The sequence below is a fragment of the Oncorhynchus keta genome, unplaced genomic scaffold (assembly GCF_023373465.1).
Source record: "Oncorhynchus keta strain PuntledgeMale-10-30-2019 unplaced genomic scaffold, Oket_V2 Un_scaffold_10_pilon_pilon, whole genome shotgun sequence".
NCBI classification, from domain to species: domain Eukaryota; kingdom Metazoa; phylum Chordata; class Actinopteri; order Salmoniformes; family Salmonidae; genus Oncorhynchus; species Oncorhynchus keta.
The window spans coordinates 84,374-106,900 of record NW_026290757.1 but is presented as its reverse complement, the minus strand read 5'-3'; the positions used below and the strand labels follow the sequence as shown (position 1 = coordinate 106,900).

At 49.7% G+C, this 22,527-nt stretch overlaps 1 protein-coding gene and 1 long non-coding RNA gene across 2 annotated transcripts in view; one reads left to right on the top strand and one right to left on the bottom strand.

Moving 5' to 3' along the window:
- The window catches only part of LOC127927284 (dedicator of cytokinesis protein 1-like), a gene marked incomplete at its 3' end in the record, with an annotated part of 68,042 nt that overhangs the window by 25,306 nt on the left and 20,209 nt on the right, over nt 1-22,527 (bottom strand). The window contains exons 8-12 of the mRNA XM_052513422.1: nt 15,350-15,485; nt 8,567-8,724; nt 6,376-6,457; nt 1,807-1,942; nt 66-138 (exon numbers count right to left, since the gene is read on the bottom strand). Coding sequence (XP_052369382.1) covers nt 66-138; nt 1,807-1,942; nt 6,376-6,457; nt 8,567-8,724; nt 15,350-15,485 — 585 coding nt within the window. The remainder of the gene's footprint in view (nt 1-65; nt 139-1,806; nt 1,943-6,375; nt 6,458-8,566; nt 8,725-15,349; nt 15,486-22,527) is intronic.
- Nucleotides 17,298-18,473, top strand: LOC127927283 (uncharacterized). Its single transcript, XR_008126805.1, has 3 exons — nt 17,298-17,378; nt 17,739-17,858; nt 18,273-18,473. It is a non-coding gene; the product is annotated as an uncharacterized LOC127927283 (long non-coding RNA).

Genomic DNA, 22,527 nt, shown 5'->3' with positions numbered 1-22,527 from the left:
AGTGCTCTGTGTTATGGTGATGTAATGGATGGGAGAGAGTGTGTGTGTTCATATTTCATACTCACGGCTGGAAGGGGATGAAATGCTGCTTGTCCTCATCATCCATCTTGCCTGTTATGATGTCAGTCACATCCATTACTGTTAGAGACGGGACATATAGTATAGAAGGTCAATGCTATAGCAGTCTGTTACTGATAGAGACATATAGTATAGAAGGTCAATGCTATAGCAGTCTGTTACTAATAGAGACATATAGTATAGAAGGTCAATGCTATAGCAGTCTGTTACTGATAGAGACATATAGTATAGAAGGTCAATGCTATAGCAGTCTGTTACTGATAGAGACATATAGTATAGAAGGTCAATGCTATAGCAGTCTGTTACTGATAGAGACATATAGTATAGAAGGTCAATGCTATAGCAGTCTGTTACTGATAGAGACATATAGTATAGAAGGTCAATGCTATAGCAGTCTGTTACTGATAGAGACAGAGAGGAATGTTAGCACAAACAGACCGGTACCCAGGCTAGTTCCAGTAGTCTCTGTTACTGATAGAGACAGAGGAATGTTAGCACAAACAGACCGGTACCCAGGCTAGTTCCAGTAGTCTCTGTTACTGATAGAGACAGAGAGGAATGTTAGCACAAACAGACCGGTACCCAGGCTAGTTCCAGTAGTCTCTGTTACTGATAGAGACCGAGAGGAATGTTAGCACAAACAGACCGGTACCCAGGCTAGTTCCAGTAGTCTCTGTTACTGAAAGAGACCGAGAGGAATGTTAGCACAAACAGACCGGTACCCAGGCTAGTTCCAGTAGTCTCTGTTACTGATAGAGACATATAGTATAGAAGGTCAATGTTATAGCAGTCTGTTACTGATAGAGACCGAGAGGAATGTTAGCACAAACAGACCGGTACCCAGGCTAGTTCCAGTAGTCTCTGTTACTGATAGAGACAGAGAGGAATGTTAGCACAAACAGACCGGTACCCAGGCTAGTTCCAGTAGTCTCTGTTACTGATAGAGACCGAGAGGAATGTTAGCACAAACAGACCGGTACCCAGGCTAGTTCCAGTAGTCTCTGTTACTGATAGAGACCGAGAGGAATGTTAGCACAAACAGACCGGTACCCAGGCTAGTTCCAGTAGTCTCTGTTACTGATAGAGACCGAGAGGAATGTTAGCACAAACAGACCGGTACCCAGGCTAGTTCCAGTAGTCTCTGTTACTGATAGAGACCGAGAGGAATGTTAGCACAAACAGACCGGTACCCAGGCTAGTTCCAGTAGTCTCTGTTACTGATAGAGACCGAGAGGAATGTTAGCACAAACAGACCGGTACCCAGGCTAGTTCCAGTAGTCTCTGTTACTGATAGAGACAGAGAGGAATGTTAGCACAAACAGACCGGTACCCAGGCTAGTTCCAGTAGTCTCTGTTACTGATAGAGACAGAGAGGAATGTTAGCACAAACAGACCGGTACCCAGGCTAGTTCCAGTAGTCTCTGTTACTGATAGAGACCGAGAGGAATGTTAGCACAAACAGACCGGTACCCAGGCTAGTTCCAGTAGTCTCTGTTACTGATAGAGACAGAGAGGAATGTTAGCACAAACAGACCGGTACCCAGGCTAGTTCCAGTAGTCTCTGTTACTGATAGAGACAGAGAGGAATGTTAGCACAAACAGACCGGTACCCAGGCTAGTTCCAGTAGTCTCTGTTACTAATAGAGACAGAGAGGAATGTTAGCACAAACAGAGCGGTACCCAGGCTAGTTCCAGTAGTCTCCGGGTTTAAAGACACGGCCGGTTTACCTGCCACTCCAAAGGGTCTCCTCAGCCCAGAGGTCAGCTTCTTGGTGTTGTTGTCACGGAGCTCCATCCGTCCGACTCTAACGATCTGGCACACAAAGCTGATCTTCTCTCTCTTTAAATCCTCACTGCCAAGGTCCTGGGGGGGGGGAGAACGATGACAACCAATAGACTCAGTGGTGGGAGGAGCAAAACCACCCTGGTGCACCTGTAAACGTCTTGTATTCCTCTACACACCTTCAGTTACAGATCAGGAAACAAATCATTTATACTGATCAAATAATAGAAACGCATCATTACTAAACCATTATGTAGTGACGATGCTGTTTACATCATTACTAACCATTGTGTAGTGACGATGCTGTTTACATCATTACTAACCATTGTGATGATGCTGTTTACATCATTACTAACCATTGTGTAGTGACGATGCTGTTTACATCATTACTAACCATTGTGTAGTGATGATGCTGTTTACATCATTACTAACCATTGTGATGATGCTGTTTACATCATTACTAACCATTGTGATGATGCTGTTTACATCATTACTAACCATTGTGTAGTGATGATGCTGTTTACATCATTACTAACCATTGTGTAGTGATGATGCTGTTTACATCATTACTAACCATTGTGATGATGCTGTTTACATCATTACTAACCATTGTGATGATGCTGTTTACATCATTACTAACCATTGTGTAGTGATGATGCTGTTTACATCATTACTAACCATTGTGTAGTGATGATGCTGTTTACATCATTACTAACCATTGTGTAGTGATGATGCTGTTTACATCATTACTAACCATTGTGTAATGATGATGCTGTTTACATCATTACTAACCATTGTGATGATGCTGTTTACATCATTACTAACCATTGTGTAGTGATGATGCTGTTTACATCATTACTAACCATTGTGTAGTGATGATGCTGTTTACATCATTACTAACCATTGTGTAATGATGATGCTGTTTACATCATTACTAACCATTGTGTAGTGATGATGCTGTTTAAATCATTACTAACCATTGTGTAGTGATGATGCTGTTTACATCATTACTAACCATTGTGTAGTGATGATGCTGTTTACATCATTACTAACCATTGTGTAGTGATGATGCTGTTTAAATCATTACTAACCATTGTGTAGTGATGATGCTGTTTACATCATTACTAACCATTGTGTAGTGATGATGCTGTTTACATCATTACTAACCACTGTGATGATGCTGTTTAAATCATTACTAACCATTGTGTAGTGATGATGCTGTTTAAATCATTACTAACCATTGTGTAGTGATGATGCTGTTTACATCATTACTAACCATTGTGTAGTGATGATGCTGTTTACATCATTACTAACCATTGTGTAGTGATGATGCTGTTTACATCATTACTAACCATTGTGTTGTGATGATGCTGTTTACATCATTACTAACCATTGTGATGATGCTGTTTACATCATTACTAACCACTGTGATGATGCTGTTTACATCATTACTAACCATTGTGTAGTGATGATGCTGTTTACATCATTACTAACCATTGTGTAATGATGATGCTGTTTAAATCATTACTAACCATTGTGTAGTGATGATGCTGTTTACATCATTACTAACCATTGTGTAATGATGATGCTGTTTACATCATTACTAACCATTGTGTAATGATGATGCTGTTTACATCATTACTAACCATTGTGTTGTGATGACGCTGTTTACATCATTACTAACCATTGTGATGTGATGATGCTGTTTACATCATTACTAACCATTGTGATGATGCTGTTTACATCATTACTAACCATTGTGTAGTGATGATGCTGTTTAAATCATTACTAACCATTGTGTAATGATGATGCTGTTTACATCATTACTAACCATTGTGTAGTGATGATGCTGTTTAAATCATTACTAACCATTGTGATGATGCTGTTTACATCATTACTAACCATTGTGTAGTGATGATGCTGTTTACATCATTACTAACCATTGTGATGATGCTGTTTACATCATTACTAACCATTGTGTAGTGATGATGCTGTTTAAATCATTACTAACCATTGTGTAGTGATGATGCTGTTTACATCATTACTAACCATTGTGATGATGCTGTTTAAATCATTACTAACCATTGTGTAGTGATGATGCTGTTTACATCATTACTAACCATTGTGTAGTGATGATGCTGTTTAAATCATTACTAACCATTGTGTATTGATGATGCTGTTTAAATCATTACTAACCATTGTGTATTGATGATGCTGTTTAAATCATTACTAACCATTGTGTAGTGATGATGCTGTTTACATCATTACTAACCATTGTGTAATGACGATGCTGTTTACATCATTACTAACCATTGTGTAGTGATGATGCTGTTTACATCATTACTAACCATTGTGTTGTGATGATGCTGTTTACATCATTACTAACCATTGTGTAATGATGATGCTGTTTAAATCATTACTAACCATTGTGTAGTGATGATGCTGTTTAAATCATTACTAACCATTGTGTAGTGATGATGCTGTTTAAATCATTACTAACCATTGTGTAGTGATGATGCTGTTTACATCATTACTAACCATTGTGTAGTGATGATGCTGTTTACATCATTACTAACCATTGTGTAGTGATGATGCTGTTTACATCATTACTAACCATTGTGTTGTGATGATGCTGTTTACATCATTACTAACCATTGTGATGTGATGATGCTGTTTACATCATTACTAACCATTGTGTAGTGATGATGATGTTTACATCATTACTAACCATTGTGATGATGCTGTTTAAATCATTACTAACCATTGTGTAGTGATGTTGCTGTTTACATCATTACTAACCATTGTGTAGTGATGATGCTGTTTACATCATTACTAACCATTGTGATGATGCTGTTTAAATCATTACTAACCATTGTGTAATGATGATGCTGTTTACATCATTACTAACCATTGTGTAATGATGATGCTGTTTACATCATTACTAACCATTGTGATGATGCTGTTTACATCATTACTAACCATAGTGATGATGCTGTTTACATCATTACTAACCATTGTGTAATGATGATGCTGTTTACATCATTACTAACCATTGTGTAATGATGATGCTGTTTACATCATTACTAACCATTGTGATGATGATGCTGTTTACATCATTACTAACCATTGTGTAATGATGATGCTGTTTACATCATTACTAACCATTGTGTAATGATGATGCTGTTTACATCATTACTAACCATTGTGATGATGCTGTTTACATCATTACTAACCATTGTGTAGTGATGATGCTGTTTATTAGACTGCAGCAGTAACACCACCAGGCTGATCTGTTTATTAGACTACAGCAGTAACACCACCAGGCTGATCTGTTTATTAGACTGCAGCAGTAACACCACCAGGCTGATCTGTTTATTAGACTGCAGCAGTAACACCACCAGGCTGATCTGTTTATTAGACTGCAGCAGTAACACCACCAGGCTGATCTGTTTATTAGACTGCAGCAGTAACACCACCAGGCTGATCTGTTTATTAGACTACAGCAGTAACACCACCAGGCTGATCTGTTTATTAGACTGCAGCAGTAACACCACCACCATCAGGCTGATCTGTTTATTAGACTGCAGCAGTAACACCACCAGGCTGATCTGTTTATTAGACTCTGCAGCAGTAACACCACCAGGCTGACAGAACCATTTCAAAGGAGGATAAACGTTTGTTCAGGAGGCCCGTTTTCACTCCCAAAATGCTTTAACTCCCTATTTAATTGTGTCCATGGTTCATGTCCTGCTGTGATCCATGCTGTGCCGCCAGTGTAGCGAGCGGAGTAGCGGGCGCCAACTAGCTCGTCGTACGTAGGCGCTTGGTGACCCGGGCTGCCCCAAGCCAGCCATTAGTAGAGAGGTGACCTTTGACAAACAAACCGGGTCGCTCTGGGTCGTCCTCTTTCTTTCAGAGCCGGGGAGCTTCACAAACACAGCCGCCCAAACAGGGGGTAAACACACACACACACACACCGACATCCCTCAAGACAGGTCTGGGTAAACAACCGTGAGGTAGCAGCCAACACTCTACATATACTCCCGGTGAAGACTGATCTCAGGTTATGTAGCTGGTCTATATCTACATATACTCCCGGTGAAGACTGATCTCAGGTTATGTAGCTGGTCTATATCTACATATACTCACAGTGAAGACTGATCTCAGGTTATGTAGCTGGTCTATATCTACATATACTCACAGTGAAGACTGATCTCCAGGTTATGTAGCTGGTCTATATCTACATATACTCACAGTGAAGACTGATCTCAGGTTATGTAGCTGGTCTATATCTACATATACTCCCGGTGAAGACTGATCTCAGGTTATGTAGCTGGTCTATATCTACATATACTCACAGTGAAGACTGATCTCAGGTTATGTAGCTGGTCTATATCTACATATACTCACAGTGAAGACTGATCTCAGGTTATGTAGCTGGTCTATATCTACATATACTCCCGGTGAAGACTGATCTCAGGTTATGTAGCTGGTCTATATCTACATATACTCACAGTGAAGACTGATCTCAGGTTATGTAGCTGGTCGATATCCTTCACCAGGCCTTGACTGGACCATCTCACCAGGTAATTCTCACTGGGGAGGAGGGGAAGAACCAACATCAACCTTTTAGCGTTACAATCTGGCATCACAAATCAACTCTCTAGTCTCAAGATGAACAAATGACAATCGACTGACTAATGTCGTACGCAGATGAGCCGTGTCCTGAACAGTATCCTGGAACAAGAGAAAACCCCCAGGCAGGCTGGCAGCCGGGTCTGTGCTGTAACGTTCCTGGCTCTGGACTCGGGCCTAGGGCAATACTATTCCCATGATTCAGAGGTTCTCCAGAAATCCTGATGAGAGGATTCCCACAATAGTGAGGAAATAACCAGGGAGGGAATCCACTAACCAGGGAGGGAATCCACTAACCGGGGAGGGAATCCTCTAACCGGGGAGGGAATCCTCTAACCGGGGAGGGAATCCTCTAACCGGGGAGGGAATCCTCTAACCGGGAGGGAATCCTCTAACCAGGGAGGGAATCCTCTAACCAGGGAGGGAATCCTCCAACCAGGGAGGGAATCCTCCAACCAGGGAGGGAATCCTCTAACCAGGGAGGGAATCCTCTAACCAGGGAGGGAATCCTCTAACCAGGGAGGGAATCCTCTAACCAGGGAGGGAATCCTCCAACCAGGGAGGGAATCCTCTAACCAGGGAGGGAATGCTCTAACCAGGGAGGGAATCCTCTAACCAGGGAGGGAATCCTCTAACCAGGGAGGGAATCCTCTAACCAGGGAGGGAATCCTCTAACCAGGGAGGGAATCCTCCAACCAGGGAGGGAATCCTCTAACCAGGGAGGGAATCCTCTAACCAGGGAGGGAATGCTCTAACCAGGAGGGAATGCTCTAACCAGGGAGGGAATGCTCTAACCAGGGAGGGAATCCACTAACCAGGGAGGGAATCCTCTAACCAGGGAGGGAATCCTCTAACCAGGGAGGGAATCCTCTAACCAGGGAGGGAATCCTCTAACCAGGGAGGGAATCCTCTAACCAGGGAGGGAATCCTCTAACCAGGGAGGGAATCCTCTAACCAGGGAGGGAATCCTCTAACCAGGGAGGGAATCCTCCAACCAGGGAGGGAATCCTCCAACCAGGGAGGGAATCCTCCAACCAGGGGGGAATCCTCCAACCAGGGAGGGAATCCTCCAACCAGGAGGGAATCCTCTAACCAGGGAGGGAATCCTCCAACCAGGGAGGGAATCCTCCAACCAGGGAGGGAATCCTCCAACCAGGGAGGGAATCCTCTAACCAGGGAGGGAATCCTCCAACCAGGGAGGGAATCCTCCAACCAGGGAGGGAATCCTCTAACCAGGGAGGGAATCCTCCAACCAGGGAGGGAATCCTCCAACCAGGGAGGGAATCCTCCAACCAGGGAGGGAATCCTCCAACCAGGGAGGGAATCCTCTAACCAGGGAGGGAATCCTCCAACCAGGGAGAGAATCCTCCAACCAGGGAGGGAATCCTCCAACCAGGGAGAGAATCATCCAACCAGGGAGGGAATCCTCCAACCAGGGAGGGAATCCTCCAACCAGGGAGGGAATCCTCCAACTGGGATTTCAGGAAAATGTGGGAAATTTGAGAAAGTGTCCAGAACTCTTGCGACCCTTGGCATACCTGATGACCTTTAACCCTCAGAGGAACATACCTGATGACCTTTAACCCTCAGAGGGCCACAGAGGAACATACCTGATGACCTTTAACCCTCAGAGGGCCACAGAGGAACATACCTGATGACCACCTGATAAACTTTAACCCTCAGAGGGCCACAGAGGAACATACCTGATGACCACCTGATAAACTTTAACCCTCAGAGGGCCACAGAGGAACATACCTGATGACCACCTGATAAACTTTAACCCTCAGAGGGCCACAGAGGAACATACCTGATGACCTTTAACCTTAAAAGAAACAATTCAAAACAACTCATTCCTATAAATTACAGTGTCAAATAAGAACAATATTTTTTTCTGAGCAAATGTCTCAATTTGTCGTTATGGTAAGTTTGGTAGTAACTTGGGAAAATCGTTGCGGAAATCTGTTGAAGCTCAAGTCGACTACAAAACCCACAATGCAAGACTCTCCCTATGGGCTCTATGCACTATACATGATGACATTTAACCCTATGACGTCATAGGAGGTTACATACCTGATGAACTTTGACTCAACAGGGTCGTAGAGCGACATGAGGACCTCTGCATCTTCTCCGATCTTACACACCACGTTCTTCAGGGTGACGAAGAGAGCGAAGGACGGTGTCTGGGCGAACTTGGCCTGCCTGCTCAGATCTACATTCTGTTTCTGAGACTGTCCCAGGGAGAGGAGGAGGAGGGAACAGAGATGTTGTATTTAATACAGGGGTCCAGTAGTCTTCACTAGCCTGACTGTCATATCATCTGGGCCAAGGGCCTATGAAGGTTAAAGAAGGTTGAGAATCACACACACAAGAGAGACATTTGAAGGTGATTCTTAGCTAGTTTTCAGCACTGAGGATGGACACAGTGACTAGACTGTAATTCCCCATCAGTCAGACCCATCTTCATTAGACTGGACTGTTATTCCCCATCTTCATTAGACTGGACTGTTATTCCCCATCAGTCAGACCCATCTTCATTAGACTAGACTGTAATTCCCCATCAGTCAGACCCATCTTCATTAGACTGGACTGTTAATTCCCCATCAGTCAGACCCATCTTCATTAGACTGGACTGTTATTCCCCATCAGTCAGACCCATCTTCATTAGACTGGACTGTTATTCCCCATCAGTCAGACCCATCTTCATTAGACTGGACAGATAGTAGATAGTGCCTGGGTCACTACTCCTTCAATAATTCCAGGAGGAGCTGGTTGAGAGAATGCCAAGAGTGTGCAAAGCTGTCAAGGCAAAAGGTGGCTACTTTGAAGAAACTAAAATATAATTTGGATTTGTTTGACACTTTTTTGGTAACTGTGTTATTCCATAGTTGATGTCTTCACTATTATTTTACAATGTAGAAAATGATTTTTTTAAACTAAGAAAATCCCTGAATGACTGGTACTGTATGTGATAATGATTTTGAGAAGAGGTGCTAGTTCTGATTAAAATTCACAAAGCCCTTAAAAAAACATCTGAAAGAAGGCATTAACATTCATGATGGTGACCTGAGACAATGTAATATCACTCCATGTATACACAAAGGCAGAGATGGAAAGGTCTCACAAGAATACAACTCATAGCTGAAGGGCACTTAACCAATTTAGAGTCACTTCATAGGCTGAGCCCCAAATGGCATCATAATCCCTATAGGGCCCTTGTCAAAAGTAGTGTATTATATAGGGAATAGGGTGCAATTTAGGATGTAGATTCAGGCAGGGAGAGAGAGAGGAGAGGTGGCGGGGAGAGAGAGGAGAGGTGGCGGAGAGAGAGAGAGGAGAGGTGGCGGGGAGAGAGAGGAGAGTTGGCAGGGAGAGAGAGGAGAGGTGGCAGGGAGAGAGAGGAGAGGTGTCGGGGAGAGAGGGAGAGGTGGCAGGGAGAGAGAGGAGAGTTGGCGGGGAGAGAGAGGAGAGAGGTGGCGGGGAGAGAGGAGAGGAGGTGGCGGGGAGAGAGAGAGAGGAGGCGGGAGAGAGAGGAGAGGTGGCGGGGAGAGAGAGGAGAGGTGGCGGGGAGAGAGAGGAGAGGTGGCGGGGAGAGAGAGGAGAGGTGGCGGGGAGAGAGAGGAGAGGTGGCGGGGAGAGAGAGGAGAGGTGGCGGGGAGAGAGAGGAGAGGTGGCGGGGAGAGAGAGAGGAGAGGTGGCGGGGAGAGAGAGGAGAGGTGGCGGGGAGAGAGAAGTGGCGGGAGAGAGAGGAGAGGTGGCAGGGAGAGAGAGGAGAGGTGGCGGGGAGAGAGAGAGGAGAGGTGGCGGGGAGAGAGAGGAGAGGTGGCGGGGAGAGAGAGGAGAGGTGGCGGGGAGAGAGAGGAGAGGTGGCGGGGAGAGAGGAGAGGTGGCGGGGAGAGAGAGGAGAGGTGGCGGGGAGAGAGGAGAGGTGGCGGGGAGAGAGGAGAGGTGGCGGGGAGAGAGAGAGCGGTGGCGGGGGAGAAGAGCGGTGGCGGGGAGAGAGGGAGAGGTGGCAGGGAGAGAGAGGAGAGGTGGCGGCAGGGAGAGAGAGGAGAGGTGGCGGCAGGGAGAGAGAGGAGAGGTGGCGGGGAGAGAGAGGAGAGGGGCAGGGAGAGAGAGGAGAGGTGGCAGGGAGAGAGAGGAGAGGGCAGGGAGAGAGAGGAGAGGGCAGGGAGAGAGAGGAGAGGGCAGGGAGAGAGAGGAGAGGGCAGGGAGAGAGAGGGAGAGGGGGCAGGGAGAGAGAGGAGAGGTGGCAGGGAGAGAGAGGGAGAGGGCAGGGAGAGAGAAGAGGAGGTGGCGGGGAGAGAGAGGAGAGGAGGTGGCGGGGAGAGAGAGGAGAGGGGTGGCGGGGAGAGAGAGGAGAGGTGGCGGGGAGAGAGGAGAGGTGGCGGGGGAGAGAGGAGAGGTGGCGGGAGAGAGAGGAGAGATGGCGGGGAGAGAGAGGAGAGGTGGCGGGAGAGAGAGGAGAGGTGGCAGGGAGAGAGAGGAGAGGGCAGGGAGAGAGAGGAGAGAGGCAGGGAGAGAGAGGAGAGGTGGCGGGGAGAGAGAGAGAGGTGGCGGGGAGAGAGAAGAGAGGTGGCGGGGAGAGAGAGGAGAGGGAGAGAGAGGAGGTGGCGGGGAGAGAGAGGAGAGGTGGCGGGGAGAGAGAGGACAAGGCAGGGGGGAGAGAGGACAAGGCAGGGAGAGAGGAGAGGGATGGGAGAGAGGGAGAGGTGGCAGGGAGAGAGAGGAGAGGTGGCAGGGAGAGAGAGGAGAGGTGGCAGGGAGAGAGAGGAGAGGTGGCAGGGAGAGAGAAGAGATGGCAGGGAGAGAGGGAGAGGTGGCAGGGAGAGAGAGAGAGAGAGGTGGCAGGGAGAGAGAGAGAGGGCAGGGAGAGAGAGGAGAGGTGGCAGGGAGAGAGAGGAGAGGGCAGGGAGAGAGAGGAGAGGGGCAGGGAGAGAGAGAGAGGGCAGGGAGAGAGAGGAGAGGTGGCAGGGAGAGAGAGGAGAGGGCAGGGAGGGAGAGAGAGGAGAGGGGCAGGGAGAGAGAGGAGAGGGCAGGGAGAGAGAGGAGAGGGCAGGGAGAGAGAGGAGAGGTGGCAGGGAGAGAGAGGAGGGGGCGGGGAGAGAGAGGAGGTGGCGGGGAGAGAGAGGAGGAGGTGGCGGGGAGAGAGAGGAGAGGTGGCGGGGAGAGAGAGGAGAGGTGGCGGGGAGAGGAGAGGTGGCAGGGAGAGAGAGAGGTGGCGGGGAGAGAGGGAGAGGTGGCGGGGAGAGAGAGAGAGGAGGTGGCAGGGAGAGAGAGAGGGCGGGGAGAGAGAGAGGAGGTGGCGGGGAGGGAGAGAGAGGAGAGGTGGCGGGGAGAGAGAGGAGAGGTGGCAGGGAGAGAGAGGAGAGATGGCAGGGAGAGAGAGGAGGGTGGCGGGGAGAGAGAGGAGAGGTGGCGGGAGAGAGAGAGGAGAGGTGGCAGGGAGAGAGAGGGAGAGGGCAGGGAGAGAGAGGAGAGGGCAGGGAGAGAGAGGAGAGGGCAGGGAGAGAGAGGAGAGGGGGGGAGAGAGAGGAGAGGTGGGGAGGGAGAGAGAGGAGAGGTGGCGGGGAGAGAGAGGAGAGGGGGCAGGGGAGAGAGAGAGGACAAGGCAGGGAGAGAGGACAGGGAGGGAGAGAGGAGAGGAGGGAGAGAGGAGAGGGCAGGGAGAGAGAGGAGAGGTGGCAGGGAGAGAGAGGAGAGGTGGCAGGGAGAGAGAGGAGAGGTGGCAGGGAGAGAGAGGAGAGGCAGGGAGAGAGAGGAGAGGTGGCAGGGAGAGAGAGGAGAGGTGGCAGGGAGAGAGAGGAGAGGGCAGGGAGAGAGAGGAGAGGGGCAGGGAGAGAGAGAGAGGGGCAGGGAGAGAGAGGAGAGGGGCAGGGAGAGAGAGGAGAGGGCAGGGAGAGAGGGAGGAGGCAGGGAGAGAGAGGAGAGGGCAGGGAGAGAGAGGAGGGGCAGGGAGAGAGAGGAGAGGGGCAGGGAGAGAGAGAGAGGGGCAGGGAGAGAGAGGAGAGGGCAGGGAGAGAGAGGAGAGGTGGCGGGAGAGAGAGAGAGAGGTGGCGGGGAGAGAGAGGAGGAGGTGGCGGGGAGAGAGAGGAGAGGGTGGCGGGGAGAGAGAGGAGAGGTGGCGGGGAGAGAGATGGGAGAGGAGGTGGCTGGGAGAGAGAGGAGGTGGCTGGGAGAGAGAGAGAGGAGGTGGCGGGAGAGAGAGGAGAGGTGGCAGGGAGAGAGAGGAGAGGTGGCGGGGAGAGAGAGGAGAGGTGGCGGGGAGAGAGAGGAGAGGTGGCAGGGAGAGAGAGGAGAGGTGGCGGGGAGAGAGAGGAGAGGTGGCGGGGAGAGAGAGGAGAGGTGGCGGGGAGAGAGAGGAGAGGTGGCGGGGAGAGAGAGGAGAGGTGGCGGGGAGAGAGAGGAGAGGTGGCGGGGAGAGAGAGGAGAGTTGGCAGGGAGAGAGAGGGAGAGTTGGCAGGGAGAGAGAGAGGAGAGGTGGCGGGGAGAGAGAGGAGAGGTGGCGGGGAGAGAGAGGAGAGGTGGCGGGGAGAGAGAGGGAGAGAGGAGAGGGAGGGAGCAGGGAGGGCAGGGAGAGAGAGGAGAGGTGGCGGGGGAGAGAGAGGAGAGGAGGTGGCGGGGAGAGAGAGGAGAGGTGGCAGGGAGAGAGGAGAGATGGCGGGGAGAGAGAGGAGAGGTGGCGGGGAGAGAGAGGAGAGATGGCAGGGAGAGAGAGGAGATATGGCGGGGAGAGAGAGGAGAGGAGAGGGCAGGGAGAGAGAGGAGAGGGCAGGGAGAGAGAGGAGAGGGCAGGGAGAGAGAAGAAAGGTGGCGGGGAGAGAGAGGGAGAGATGGCGGGGAGAGAGAGGAGAGGTGGCGGGGAGAGAGAGGAGAGGTGGCGGGGAGAGAGGAGAGGGTGGCGGGGAGAGAGAGGAGAGGAGGTGGCAGGGAGAGAGAGGAGAGGAGAGGAGAGGGCAGGGAGAGAGAAGAGAGGTGGCGGGAGAGAGAGGAGAGATGGCGGGGAGAGAGAGGAGAGGTGGCGGGGAGAGAGAGGAGAGGTGGCGGGGAGAGAGAGGAGAGGTGGCGGGGAGAGAGAGGAGAGGTGGCGGGGAGAGAGGGGAGAGTGGCGGGGAGAGAGAGGAGAGGTGGCGGGGAGAGAGAGGACAAGGCAGGGAGAGAGGAGAGGGATGGGAGAGAGAGGAGAGGGCAGGGAGAGAGAGGAGAGGTGGCAGGGAGAGAGAGGAGAGGTGGCAGGGAGAGAGAGGAGAGGTGGCAGGGAGAGAGAGGAGAGGTGGCAGGGAGAGAGAGGAGAGGGCAGGGAGAGAGAGGAGAGGGCAGGGAGAGAGAGGAGAGGGGGGAGGGAGAGAGGAGAGGGCAGGGAGAGAGAGGAGAGGTGGCAGGGAGAGAGAGGAGAGGTGGCAGGGAGAGAGAGGAGAGGTGGCAGGGAGAGAGAGGAGAGGGCAGGGAGAGAGAAGAGAGGGCAGGGAGAGAGAAGAGGGGCAGGGAGAGAGAGGAGAGGGCAGGGAGAGAGAGGAGAGGTGGCAGGGAGAGAGAGGAGGGTGGCAGGGAGAGAGAGAGAGGGTGGCAGGGAGAGAGAGGAGAGGTGGCAGGGAGAGAGAGGAGAGGGCAGGGAGAGAGGAGAGGTGGCAGGGAGAGAGAGGAGGGGCAGGGAGAGAGAGGAGAGGGCAGGGAGAGAGAGGGAGAGGGCAGGGAGAGAGAGGGAGAGGGCAGGGAGAGAGAGGAGAGGGCAGGGAGAGAGAGGAGAGGTGGCAGGGAGAGAGAGAGGAGAGGTGGCAGGGAGAGAGAGGAGAGGTGGCAGGGAGAGAGGGGAGAGGGCAGGGAGTGAGAGGAGAGGTGGCAGTTGTTCATGACGTACAGGAGGTGAGAGAGGAAAAGGCCTGAATAGTGTTAACTAACATGTTCTATAATAACACAGCATCTCTCACAGAGAATCTCATTCCACATCGCTGCCTCTCACTGGGGAGACCATGTGGCAAAAACGGGATGTTTCATTTCTTATTTTCTGTGCATATCGTTGACGTGATCTTCTGCTTGCTCGTTGGGAGCGAGGCCAGGTTACTGTAAAATCACTGCTGATGTAAATAGGGGTTAATAAATTAATATGATTGATTGATGTCTGAACTGATTGATGTCTGAACTGATTGATGTCTAAACTGATTGATGTCTGAACTGATTGATGTCTAAACTGATTGATGTCTAAACTGATTGATGTCTGAACTGATTGATGTCTAAACTGATTGATGGATGTCTAAACTGATTGATGGATGTCTGAACTGATTGATGTCTGAACTGATTGATGTCTGAACTGATTGATGTCTGAACTGATTGATGTCTGAACTGATTGATGTCTAAACTGATTGATGGATGTCTAAACTGATTGATGGATGTCTGAACTGATTGATGATGTCTGAACTGATTGATGATGTCTGAACTGATTGATGATGTCTGAACTGATTGATGATGTCTGAACTGATTGATGATGTCTGAACTGATTGATGATGTCTGAACTGATTGATGATGTCTGAACTGATTGATGATGTCTGAACTGATTGATGATGTCTGAACTGATTGATGATGTCTGAACTGATTGATGATGTCTGAACTGATTGATGATCTGAACTGATTGATGATGTCTGAACTGATTGATGATGTCTGAACTGATTGATGATGTCTGAACTGATTGATGTCTGAACTGATTGATGTCTGAACTGATTGATGTCTGAACTGATTGATGTCTGAACTGATTGATGTCTGAACTGATTGATGTCTGAACTGATTGATGTCTGAACTGATTGATGTCTGAACTGATTGATGTCTGAACTGATTGATGTCTGAACTGATTGATGTCTGAACCTTCTCCTCTTGGATCCTGTCCTCGATCTGTTTGGAAGCCGCTTCATGGGCTCTGAAGAGAGAGACGGTGCTGGTAGAGTCGGGGTCCAAGATGTTGCCATCTTTATCTCTCACCACGAGGTCTAGATCCAGGTACCTGATATACAAGGAGAGAGGAGAGAGGGAGAGGGAGAGGAGAGGGAGAGGGGGGAGGGGAGAGGAGGGGAGAGGAGAGGGAGGGGAGAGGAGGGGAGGAGAGAGGGAGAGAGGAGAGGGAGAGAGGAGAGGGAGAGGGGGAGAGGAGAGGGAGAGGAGAGAGAGGGGAGAGGAGAGGGAGGAGAGATACATATTTCCCTCAGATTACACAGACCGACAAAGCATTTGAAAACAAACACAATTTTGATAAACTCCCATATCTACTGGGTGAAATACCACAGTGTGTCATCACAGCAGCAATATGTATGACCGGTTGCCACAAGAAAAGGGAAACCAGTGAAGAACAAACACCATTGTAAATACAACCAATATTTATGCTTATTTATTTTCCCTTTTGTACCTTAACTATCGTTACAACACTGTACACAGTGGGGAGAACAAGTATTTGATACACTGCCGATTTTGCAGGTTTTCCTACTTACAAAGCATGTAGAGGTCTGTCATTTTTATCATAGGTACACTTCAACTGTGAGAGACGGAATCTAAAACAATCAAGAACTACAGGAAACGTATGATCTCTGTAATTGCAAACAAAGGTTTCTGTACCAAATATTAAGTTCTGATTTTCTGATGTATCAAATACTTATGTCATGCAATAACATGCTAATTAATAACTTAAAAATCATACAATGTGATTTTCTGGATTTTTGTTTTCGATTCAGTCTCTCACAGTTGAAGTGTGAAAAAATACAGACCTCTACATGCTTTGTAAGTAGGAAAACCTGCAAAATCGGCAGTGTGTCAAATACTTGTTCTCCCCACTGTATTTTCATAATATGACATTTGGAGGTGGGAGGGAGGAGAGAGAGACATGGAGAGGGAACAAGAGAAGAAGAAAGGAGAGAAAAAGGAGAGGCAGAGAGAGAGAGAGAAGGAAAAAGGAGAGGCAGAGAGAGAGAGAGAAGGAAAAAGGAGAGGCAGAGAGAGAGAGAGAAGGAAAAAGGAGAGGCAGAGAGAGAGAGAGAAGGAAAAAGGAGAGGCTTAGAGAGAGAGAGAGAGAGCAGGAAAAAGGAGAGGGAGAGAGAGAGAGAGCAGGAAAAGGAGAGGTAGAGAGAGAGAGAGAGAGAGCAGGAAAAAGGAGAGGTAGAGAGAAAGAGAGAGGAAAAAGGAGAGGCAGAGAGGCAGAAAAGAGAGGCAGAGAGGCAGAGAGGCAGAGAGAGAAGAGGAGAGGCAGAGAGAGAGAGAGAGAGAGGCAGAGAGGCAGAGGCAGAGAGAGAGAGAGAGAGAGAGAGAGAGAGAGAGAGAGAGAGAGAGAGAGAGAGAGAGAGAGAGAGAGAGAGAGAGAGAGAGAGAGAGAGAGAGAGAGAGAGAGAGAGAGAGAGAGAGGAGAGTTAGAGAGCAGACAGCCTACATCACATTGCTACTGCCTGGGCCTTCTGCCTTCTCATAACATACACACCCTTCACACAGAGCGATAAGAAGGTTGGCAGAGTAGGAGGAAAGCGGTAGGGAGGGAGAGCGAGAGAGAATCAGAGACAGATCGAGCAGAGAGAAAAATAGACTGAGCGAGTCAGTCGGAGAGAGAGAGACGGATAGAGAGAGAGGAGGTAGTTTATACAGCAGTGAAGTGAACAGGGCTCATCTGAAGGACATATCTGACAGACTCTCCTCTCATCTGGTCACCCAGAGGAGCAGGGAGCTGAAGAGCGGAGAGGTGGCGTATATGAGCCAAACCCCCAGGCAGAGACAGTGGGGGAGACTGAAGGGCGTGGAGGTGGAGTATATGAGCCAAACCCCCAAGCAGAGACAGCGGGGGAGACTGAAGGGCGTGGAGGTGGAGTATATGAGCCAAACCCCCAGGCAGAGACAGCGGGGGAGACTGAAGGGCGTGGAGGTGGAGTATATGAGCCAAACCCCCAGGCAGAGACAGTGGGGGAGACTGAAGGGCGTGGAGGTGGAGTATATGAGCCAAACCCCCAGGCAGAGACAGCGGGGGAGACTGAAGGGCGTGGAGGTGGAGTATATGAGCCAAACCCCCAGGCAGAGACAGCGGGGGAGACTGAAGGGCGTGGAGGTGGAGTATATGAGCCAAACCCCCAGGCAGAAACAGCGGGGGAGACTGAAGGGCGTGGAGGTGGAGTATATGAGCCAAACCCCCAGGCAGAGACAGAGGGGGAGACTGAAGGGCGTGGAGGTGGAGTATATGAGCCAAACCCCCAGGCAGAGACAGTGGGGGAGACTGAAGGGCGTGGAGGTGGAGTATATGAGCCAAACCCCCAGGCAGAGACAGCGGGGGAGACTGAAGGGCGTGGAGGTGGAGTATATGAGCCAAACCCCCAGGCAGAGACAGCGGGGGAGACTGAAGGGCGTGGAGGTGGAGTATATGAGCCAAACCCCCAGGCAGAGACAGCGGGGGAGACTGAAGGGTGTGGAGGTGGAGTATATGAGCCAAACCCCCAGGCAGAGACAGCGGGGGAGACCGAAGGGCGTGGAGGTGGAGTATATGAGCCAAACCCCAGGCAGAGACAGCGGGGAGACCGAAGGGCGTGGAGGTGGAGTATATGAGCCAAACCCCCAGGCAGAGACAGCGGGGGAGACCGAAGGGCGTGGAGGTGGAGTATATGAGCCAAACCCCAGGCAGAGACAGCGGGGGAGACCGAAGGGCGTGGAGGTGGAGTATATGAGCCAAACCCCAGGCAGAGACAGCGGGGGAGACTGAAGGGCATGGAGGAGGAGTATATGAGCCAAACCCCAGGCAGAGACAGCGGGGAGACTGAAGGGCGTGGAGGTGGAGTATATGAGCCAAACCCCCAGGCAGAGACAGCGGGGGAGACTGAAGGGCGTGGAGGTGGAGTATATGAGCCAAACCCCCAGGCAGAGACAGCGGGGGAGACTGAAGGGCGTGGAGGTGGAGTATATGAGCCAAACCCCCAGGCAGAGACAGCGGGGGAGACTGAAGGGCGTGGAGGTGGAGTATATGAGCCAAACCCCCAGGCAGAGACAGTGGGGGAGACTGAAGGGCGTGGAGGTGGAGTATATGAGCCAAACCCCCAGGCAGAGACAGCGGGGGAGAATGAAGGGCGTGGAGGTGGAGTATATGAGCCAAAACCCCAGGCAGAGACAGACAGAAAAGTAAGAGGACCTTTCAATTTCCTAACAGTGAGTGTTAGATACTGGGCTTCCTCCTGCTCTTCTTTTTAGAGATCTGTTTTTCAGCTCCTCCTCCATCTCTAAATCTGTTTTTCAGCTCCTCCTCCATCTCTAAAGCTGTTTTTCAGCACCTCCTCCATCTCTAAAGCTGTTTTTCAGCTCCTCCTCCATCTCTAAAGCTGTTTTTCAGCTCCTCCTCCATCTCTAAAGCTGTTTTTCAGCTCCTCCTCCATCTCTAAAGCTGTTTTTCAGCTCCTCCTCCATCTCTAAAGCTGTTTTTCAGCTCCTCCTCCATCTCTAAAGCTGTTTTTCAGCTCCTCCTCCATCTCTAAAGCTGTTTTTCAGCTCCTCCTCCATCTCTAAAGCTGTTTTTCAGCTCCTCCTCCATCTCTAAAGCTGTTTTTCAGCTCCTTCTCCATCTCTAAAGCTGTTTTTCAGCTCCTCCTCCATCTCTAAAGCTGTTTTTCAGCTCCTCCTCCATCTCTAAAGCTGTTTTTCAGCTCCTCCTCCATCTCTAAAGCTGTTTTTCAGCTCCTCCTCCATCTCTAACGCTGTTTTTCAACTCCTCCTCCATCTCTAGAGCTCTGTTTTTCAGCTCCTCCATCTCTAGAGCTCTGTTTTTAAGCTCCTCCATTTCTAGAGCTCTGTTTCTCAGCTTCTCCATCTCTAAAGCTCTGTTTTTCAGCAGCTCCATTGCTAGAACTGTTTCTCAGCTCCTCCATCTCTAGAGCTCTGTTTTTCAGCTCCTCCTCTAGAGCTCTGTATTCAGCTACTCCTCCATCTCCAGAGCTCTGTTTTAGCTCCTCCTCCTTCTCTTGAGCTCTGTTTTTCAGGTCCTCCATCTCTAGAGCTCTATTTTTCAACTCCTCCTCCATCTCTCAAGCTCTGTTTTTCAGCTCCTCCTCCATCTCTAGAGCCTTTTTTCAACTCCTCCATCTCTAGAGCTCTGTTTTCAGCTCCTCCATCTCTAGAGCTCTGTTTTTCAACTACTCCTCCATCTCTAGAGCTCTGTTTTTCAGCTCCTCCTCTAGAGCTCTGTTTTCAGCTACTCCTCCTCCATCTAGAGCTCTGTTTCAGCTCCTCCTCCTCTAGAGCTCTGTTTTCAGCTACTCCTCCTCCATCTCTAGAGCTCTGTTTCAGCTCCTCCTCCTCTAGAGCTCTGTTTTCAGCTACTCCTCCTCCATCTCTAGAGCTCTGTTTTTCAGCTCCTCCTCTAGAGCTGTTTTCAACTACTCCTCCATCTCTAGAGCTCTGTTTTTCAGCTCCTCCTCTAGAGCTCTGTTTTCAGCTCCTCCTCCTCTAGAGCTCTGTTTTTCAGCTCCTCCTCCTCTAGAGCTCTGTTTTTTAGCTCCTCCTCCTCTAGAGCTCTGTTTTTCAGCTCCTCCTCTAGAGCTCTGTTTTTCAGCTCCTCCTCCTCTAGAGCTCTGTTTTTCAGCTCCTCCTCCTCTAGAGCTCTGTTTTTCAGCTCCTCCTCCTCTAGAGCTCTGTTTTTCAGCTCCTTCTCTAGAGCTCTGTTTTTCAGCTCCTCCTCCTCTAGAGCTCTGTTTTTCAGCTCCTCCTCCTCTAGAGCTCTGTTTTCAGCTGCTCCTCCTCTAGAGCTCTGTTTTCAGCTCCTCCTCCTCTAGAGCTCTGTTTGTCAGCTCCTCCTCCTCTAGAGCTCTGTTTTCAGCTGCTCCTCCTCTAGAGCTCTGTTTTCAGCTCCTCCTCCTCTAGAGCTCTGTTTGTCAGCTCCTCCTCCTCTAGAGCTCTGTTTGTCAGCTCCTCCTCCTCTAGAGCTCTGTTTGTCAGCTCCTCCTCCTCTAGAGCTCTGTTTTCAGCTCCTCCTCCTCTAGAGCTCTGTTTGTCAGCTCCTCCTCCTCTAGAGCTCTGTTTGTCAGCTCCTCCTCCTCTAGAGCTCTGTTTGTCAGCTGCTCCTCCTCTAGAGCTCTGTTTGTCAGCTGCTCCTCCTCTAGAGCTCTGTTTTCAGCTCCTCCTCCTCTAGAGCTCTGTTTTCAGCTCCTCCTCCTCTAGAGCTCTGTTTGTCAGCTCCTCCTCCTCTAGAGCTCTGTTTTCAGCTGCTCCTCCTCTAGAGCTCTGTTTTTCAGCTCCTCCTCCTCTAGAGCTCTGTTTGTCAGCTCCTCCTCCTCTAGAGCTCTGTTTGTCAGCTCCTCCTCCTCTAGAGCTCTGTTGTTTTCAGCTCCTCCTCCTCTAGAGCTCTGTTGTTTTCAGCTCCTCCTCCTCTAGAGCTCTGTTTTCAGCTCCTCCTCCTCTAGAGCTCTGTTTGTCAGCTCCTCCTCCTCTAGAGCTCTGTTTGTCAGCTCCTCCTCCTCTAGAGCTCTGTTTGTCAGCTGCTCCTCCTCTAGAGCTCTGTTTGTCATCTCCTCCTCCTCTAGAGCTCTGTTTTCAGCTGCTCCACCTCTAGAGCTCTGTTTTCAGCTCCTCCTCCTCTAGAGCTCTGTTTGTCAGCTCCTCCTCCTCTAGAGCTCTGTTTTCAGCTGCTCCTCCTCTAGAGCTCTGTTTTCAGCTCCCCCTCCTCTAGAGCTCTGTTTTTCAGCTCCTCCTCCTCTAGAGCTCTGTTGTTTTCAGCTCCTCTTCCTCTAGAGCTCTGTTTTCAGCTCCTCCTCCTCTAGAGCTCTGTTTTCAGCTCCTCCTCCTCTAGAGCTCTGTTTGTCAGCTCCTCCTCCGCTAGAGCTCTGTTTTTCAGCTCCTCCTCCTCTCGAGCTCAGGTTTTCAGCTCCTCCTCCTCTAGAGCTCTGTTTTTCAGCTCCTCCTCCTCTAGAGCTCTGTTGTCAACTCCTCCTCCTCTAGAGCTCTGTTTTTAGCTCCTCCTCCTCTGGAGCTGTTTGTCAGCTCCTCCTCCTCTAGAGCTCTGTTTGTCAGCTCCTCCTCCTCTAGAGCTCTGTTTTTCAGCTCCTCCTCCTCTAGAGCTCTGTTTGTCAGCTCCTCCTCCTCTAGAGCTCTGTTTTTCAGCTCCTCCTCCTCTAGAGCTCTGTTTTTCAGCTCCTCCTCCTCTAGAGCTCTGTTTTCAGCTCCTCCTCCTCTAGAGCTCTGTTTTTCAGCTGCCACAGAATCCCACTCAGAGGTGAACGGTGCTGGAAGCTAATCTATGTGTTCCACTCTGCTCCCCTGCCAAAGACATTTCTCCACCTCGCAGTGTAGGAATTGTCATCACACCAGGGAAGCCCAGCTCACCTCTTCCATTTCCAGCTCATTGTCTGGACCACAACAGACCCCTGCAGGACCGGCAATAGGCACCATAGTGTGTGATGGACTACAGTAGTAACTAAACCCCTATGATTTAGGCTTGACTTATCTGATTTTAAAAAATGGGGTTAAAGGCCCAGCGCAGTCAAAAATTTGACTTTATTGTATTTTCTTATATATTTTCACACTACGGAGGATGGAATAATGCTGGGAAAATTATAACTGTGCCCTTTTATTGTAAGAGCTGTTTGGACAGACCACGTGACATGACAGCCTGTTGTGGTGGGATGGAGGTTTGGCCTGCCTGGTGACATCACTGACTAGTTAACTGACCAATAAGGAACCTGTTCCAAACCTCTCTGCCAATAACAGCTAGTTTTACCCTCCCCCACTCAGACCAATACCTGACAGTCCTAGTAAAATTACTGCTTGAGAAATTGCTCTTTGATAAGGTACTTGAGAGAGAGAGCGAGAGAGAGAGAGAGAGACAGAGAGAGACAGAGAGAGACAGAGAGAGACAGAGACAGACAGAGAGAGACAGAGAGAGAGAGAGAGAGACACAGAGAGAGACACAGAGAGAGAGACAGAGAGAGACAGAGAGAGACAGAGAGAGACAGAGAGAGACAGAGAGAGACAGAGAGAGAGAGAGAGAGACAGAGAGAGACAGAGAGAGACAGAGAGAGACAGAGAGAGACAGAGAGAGACAGAGA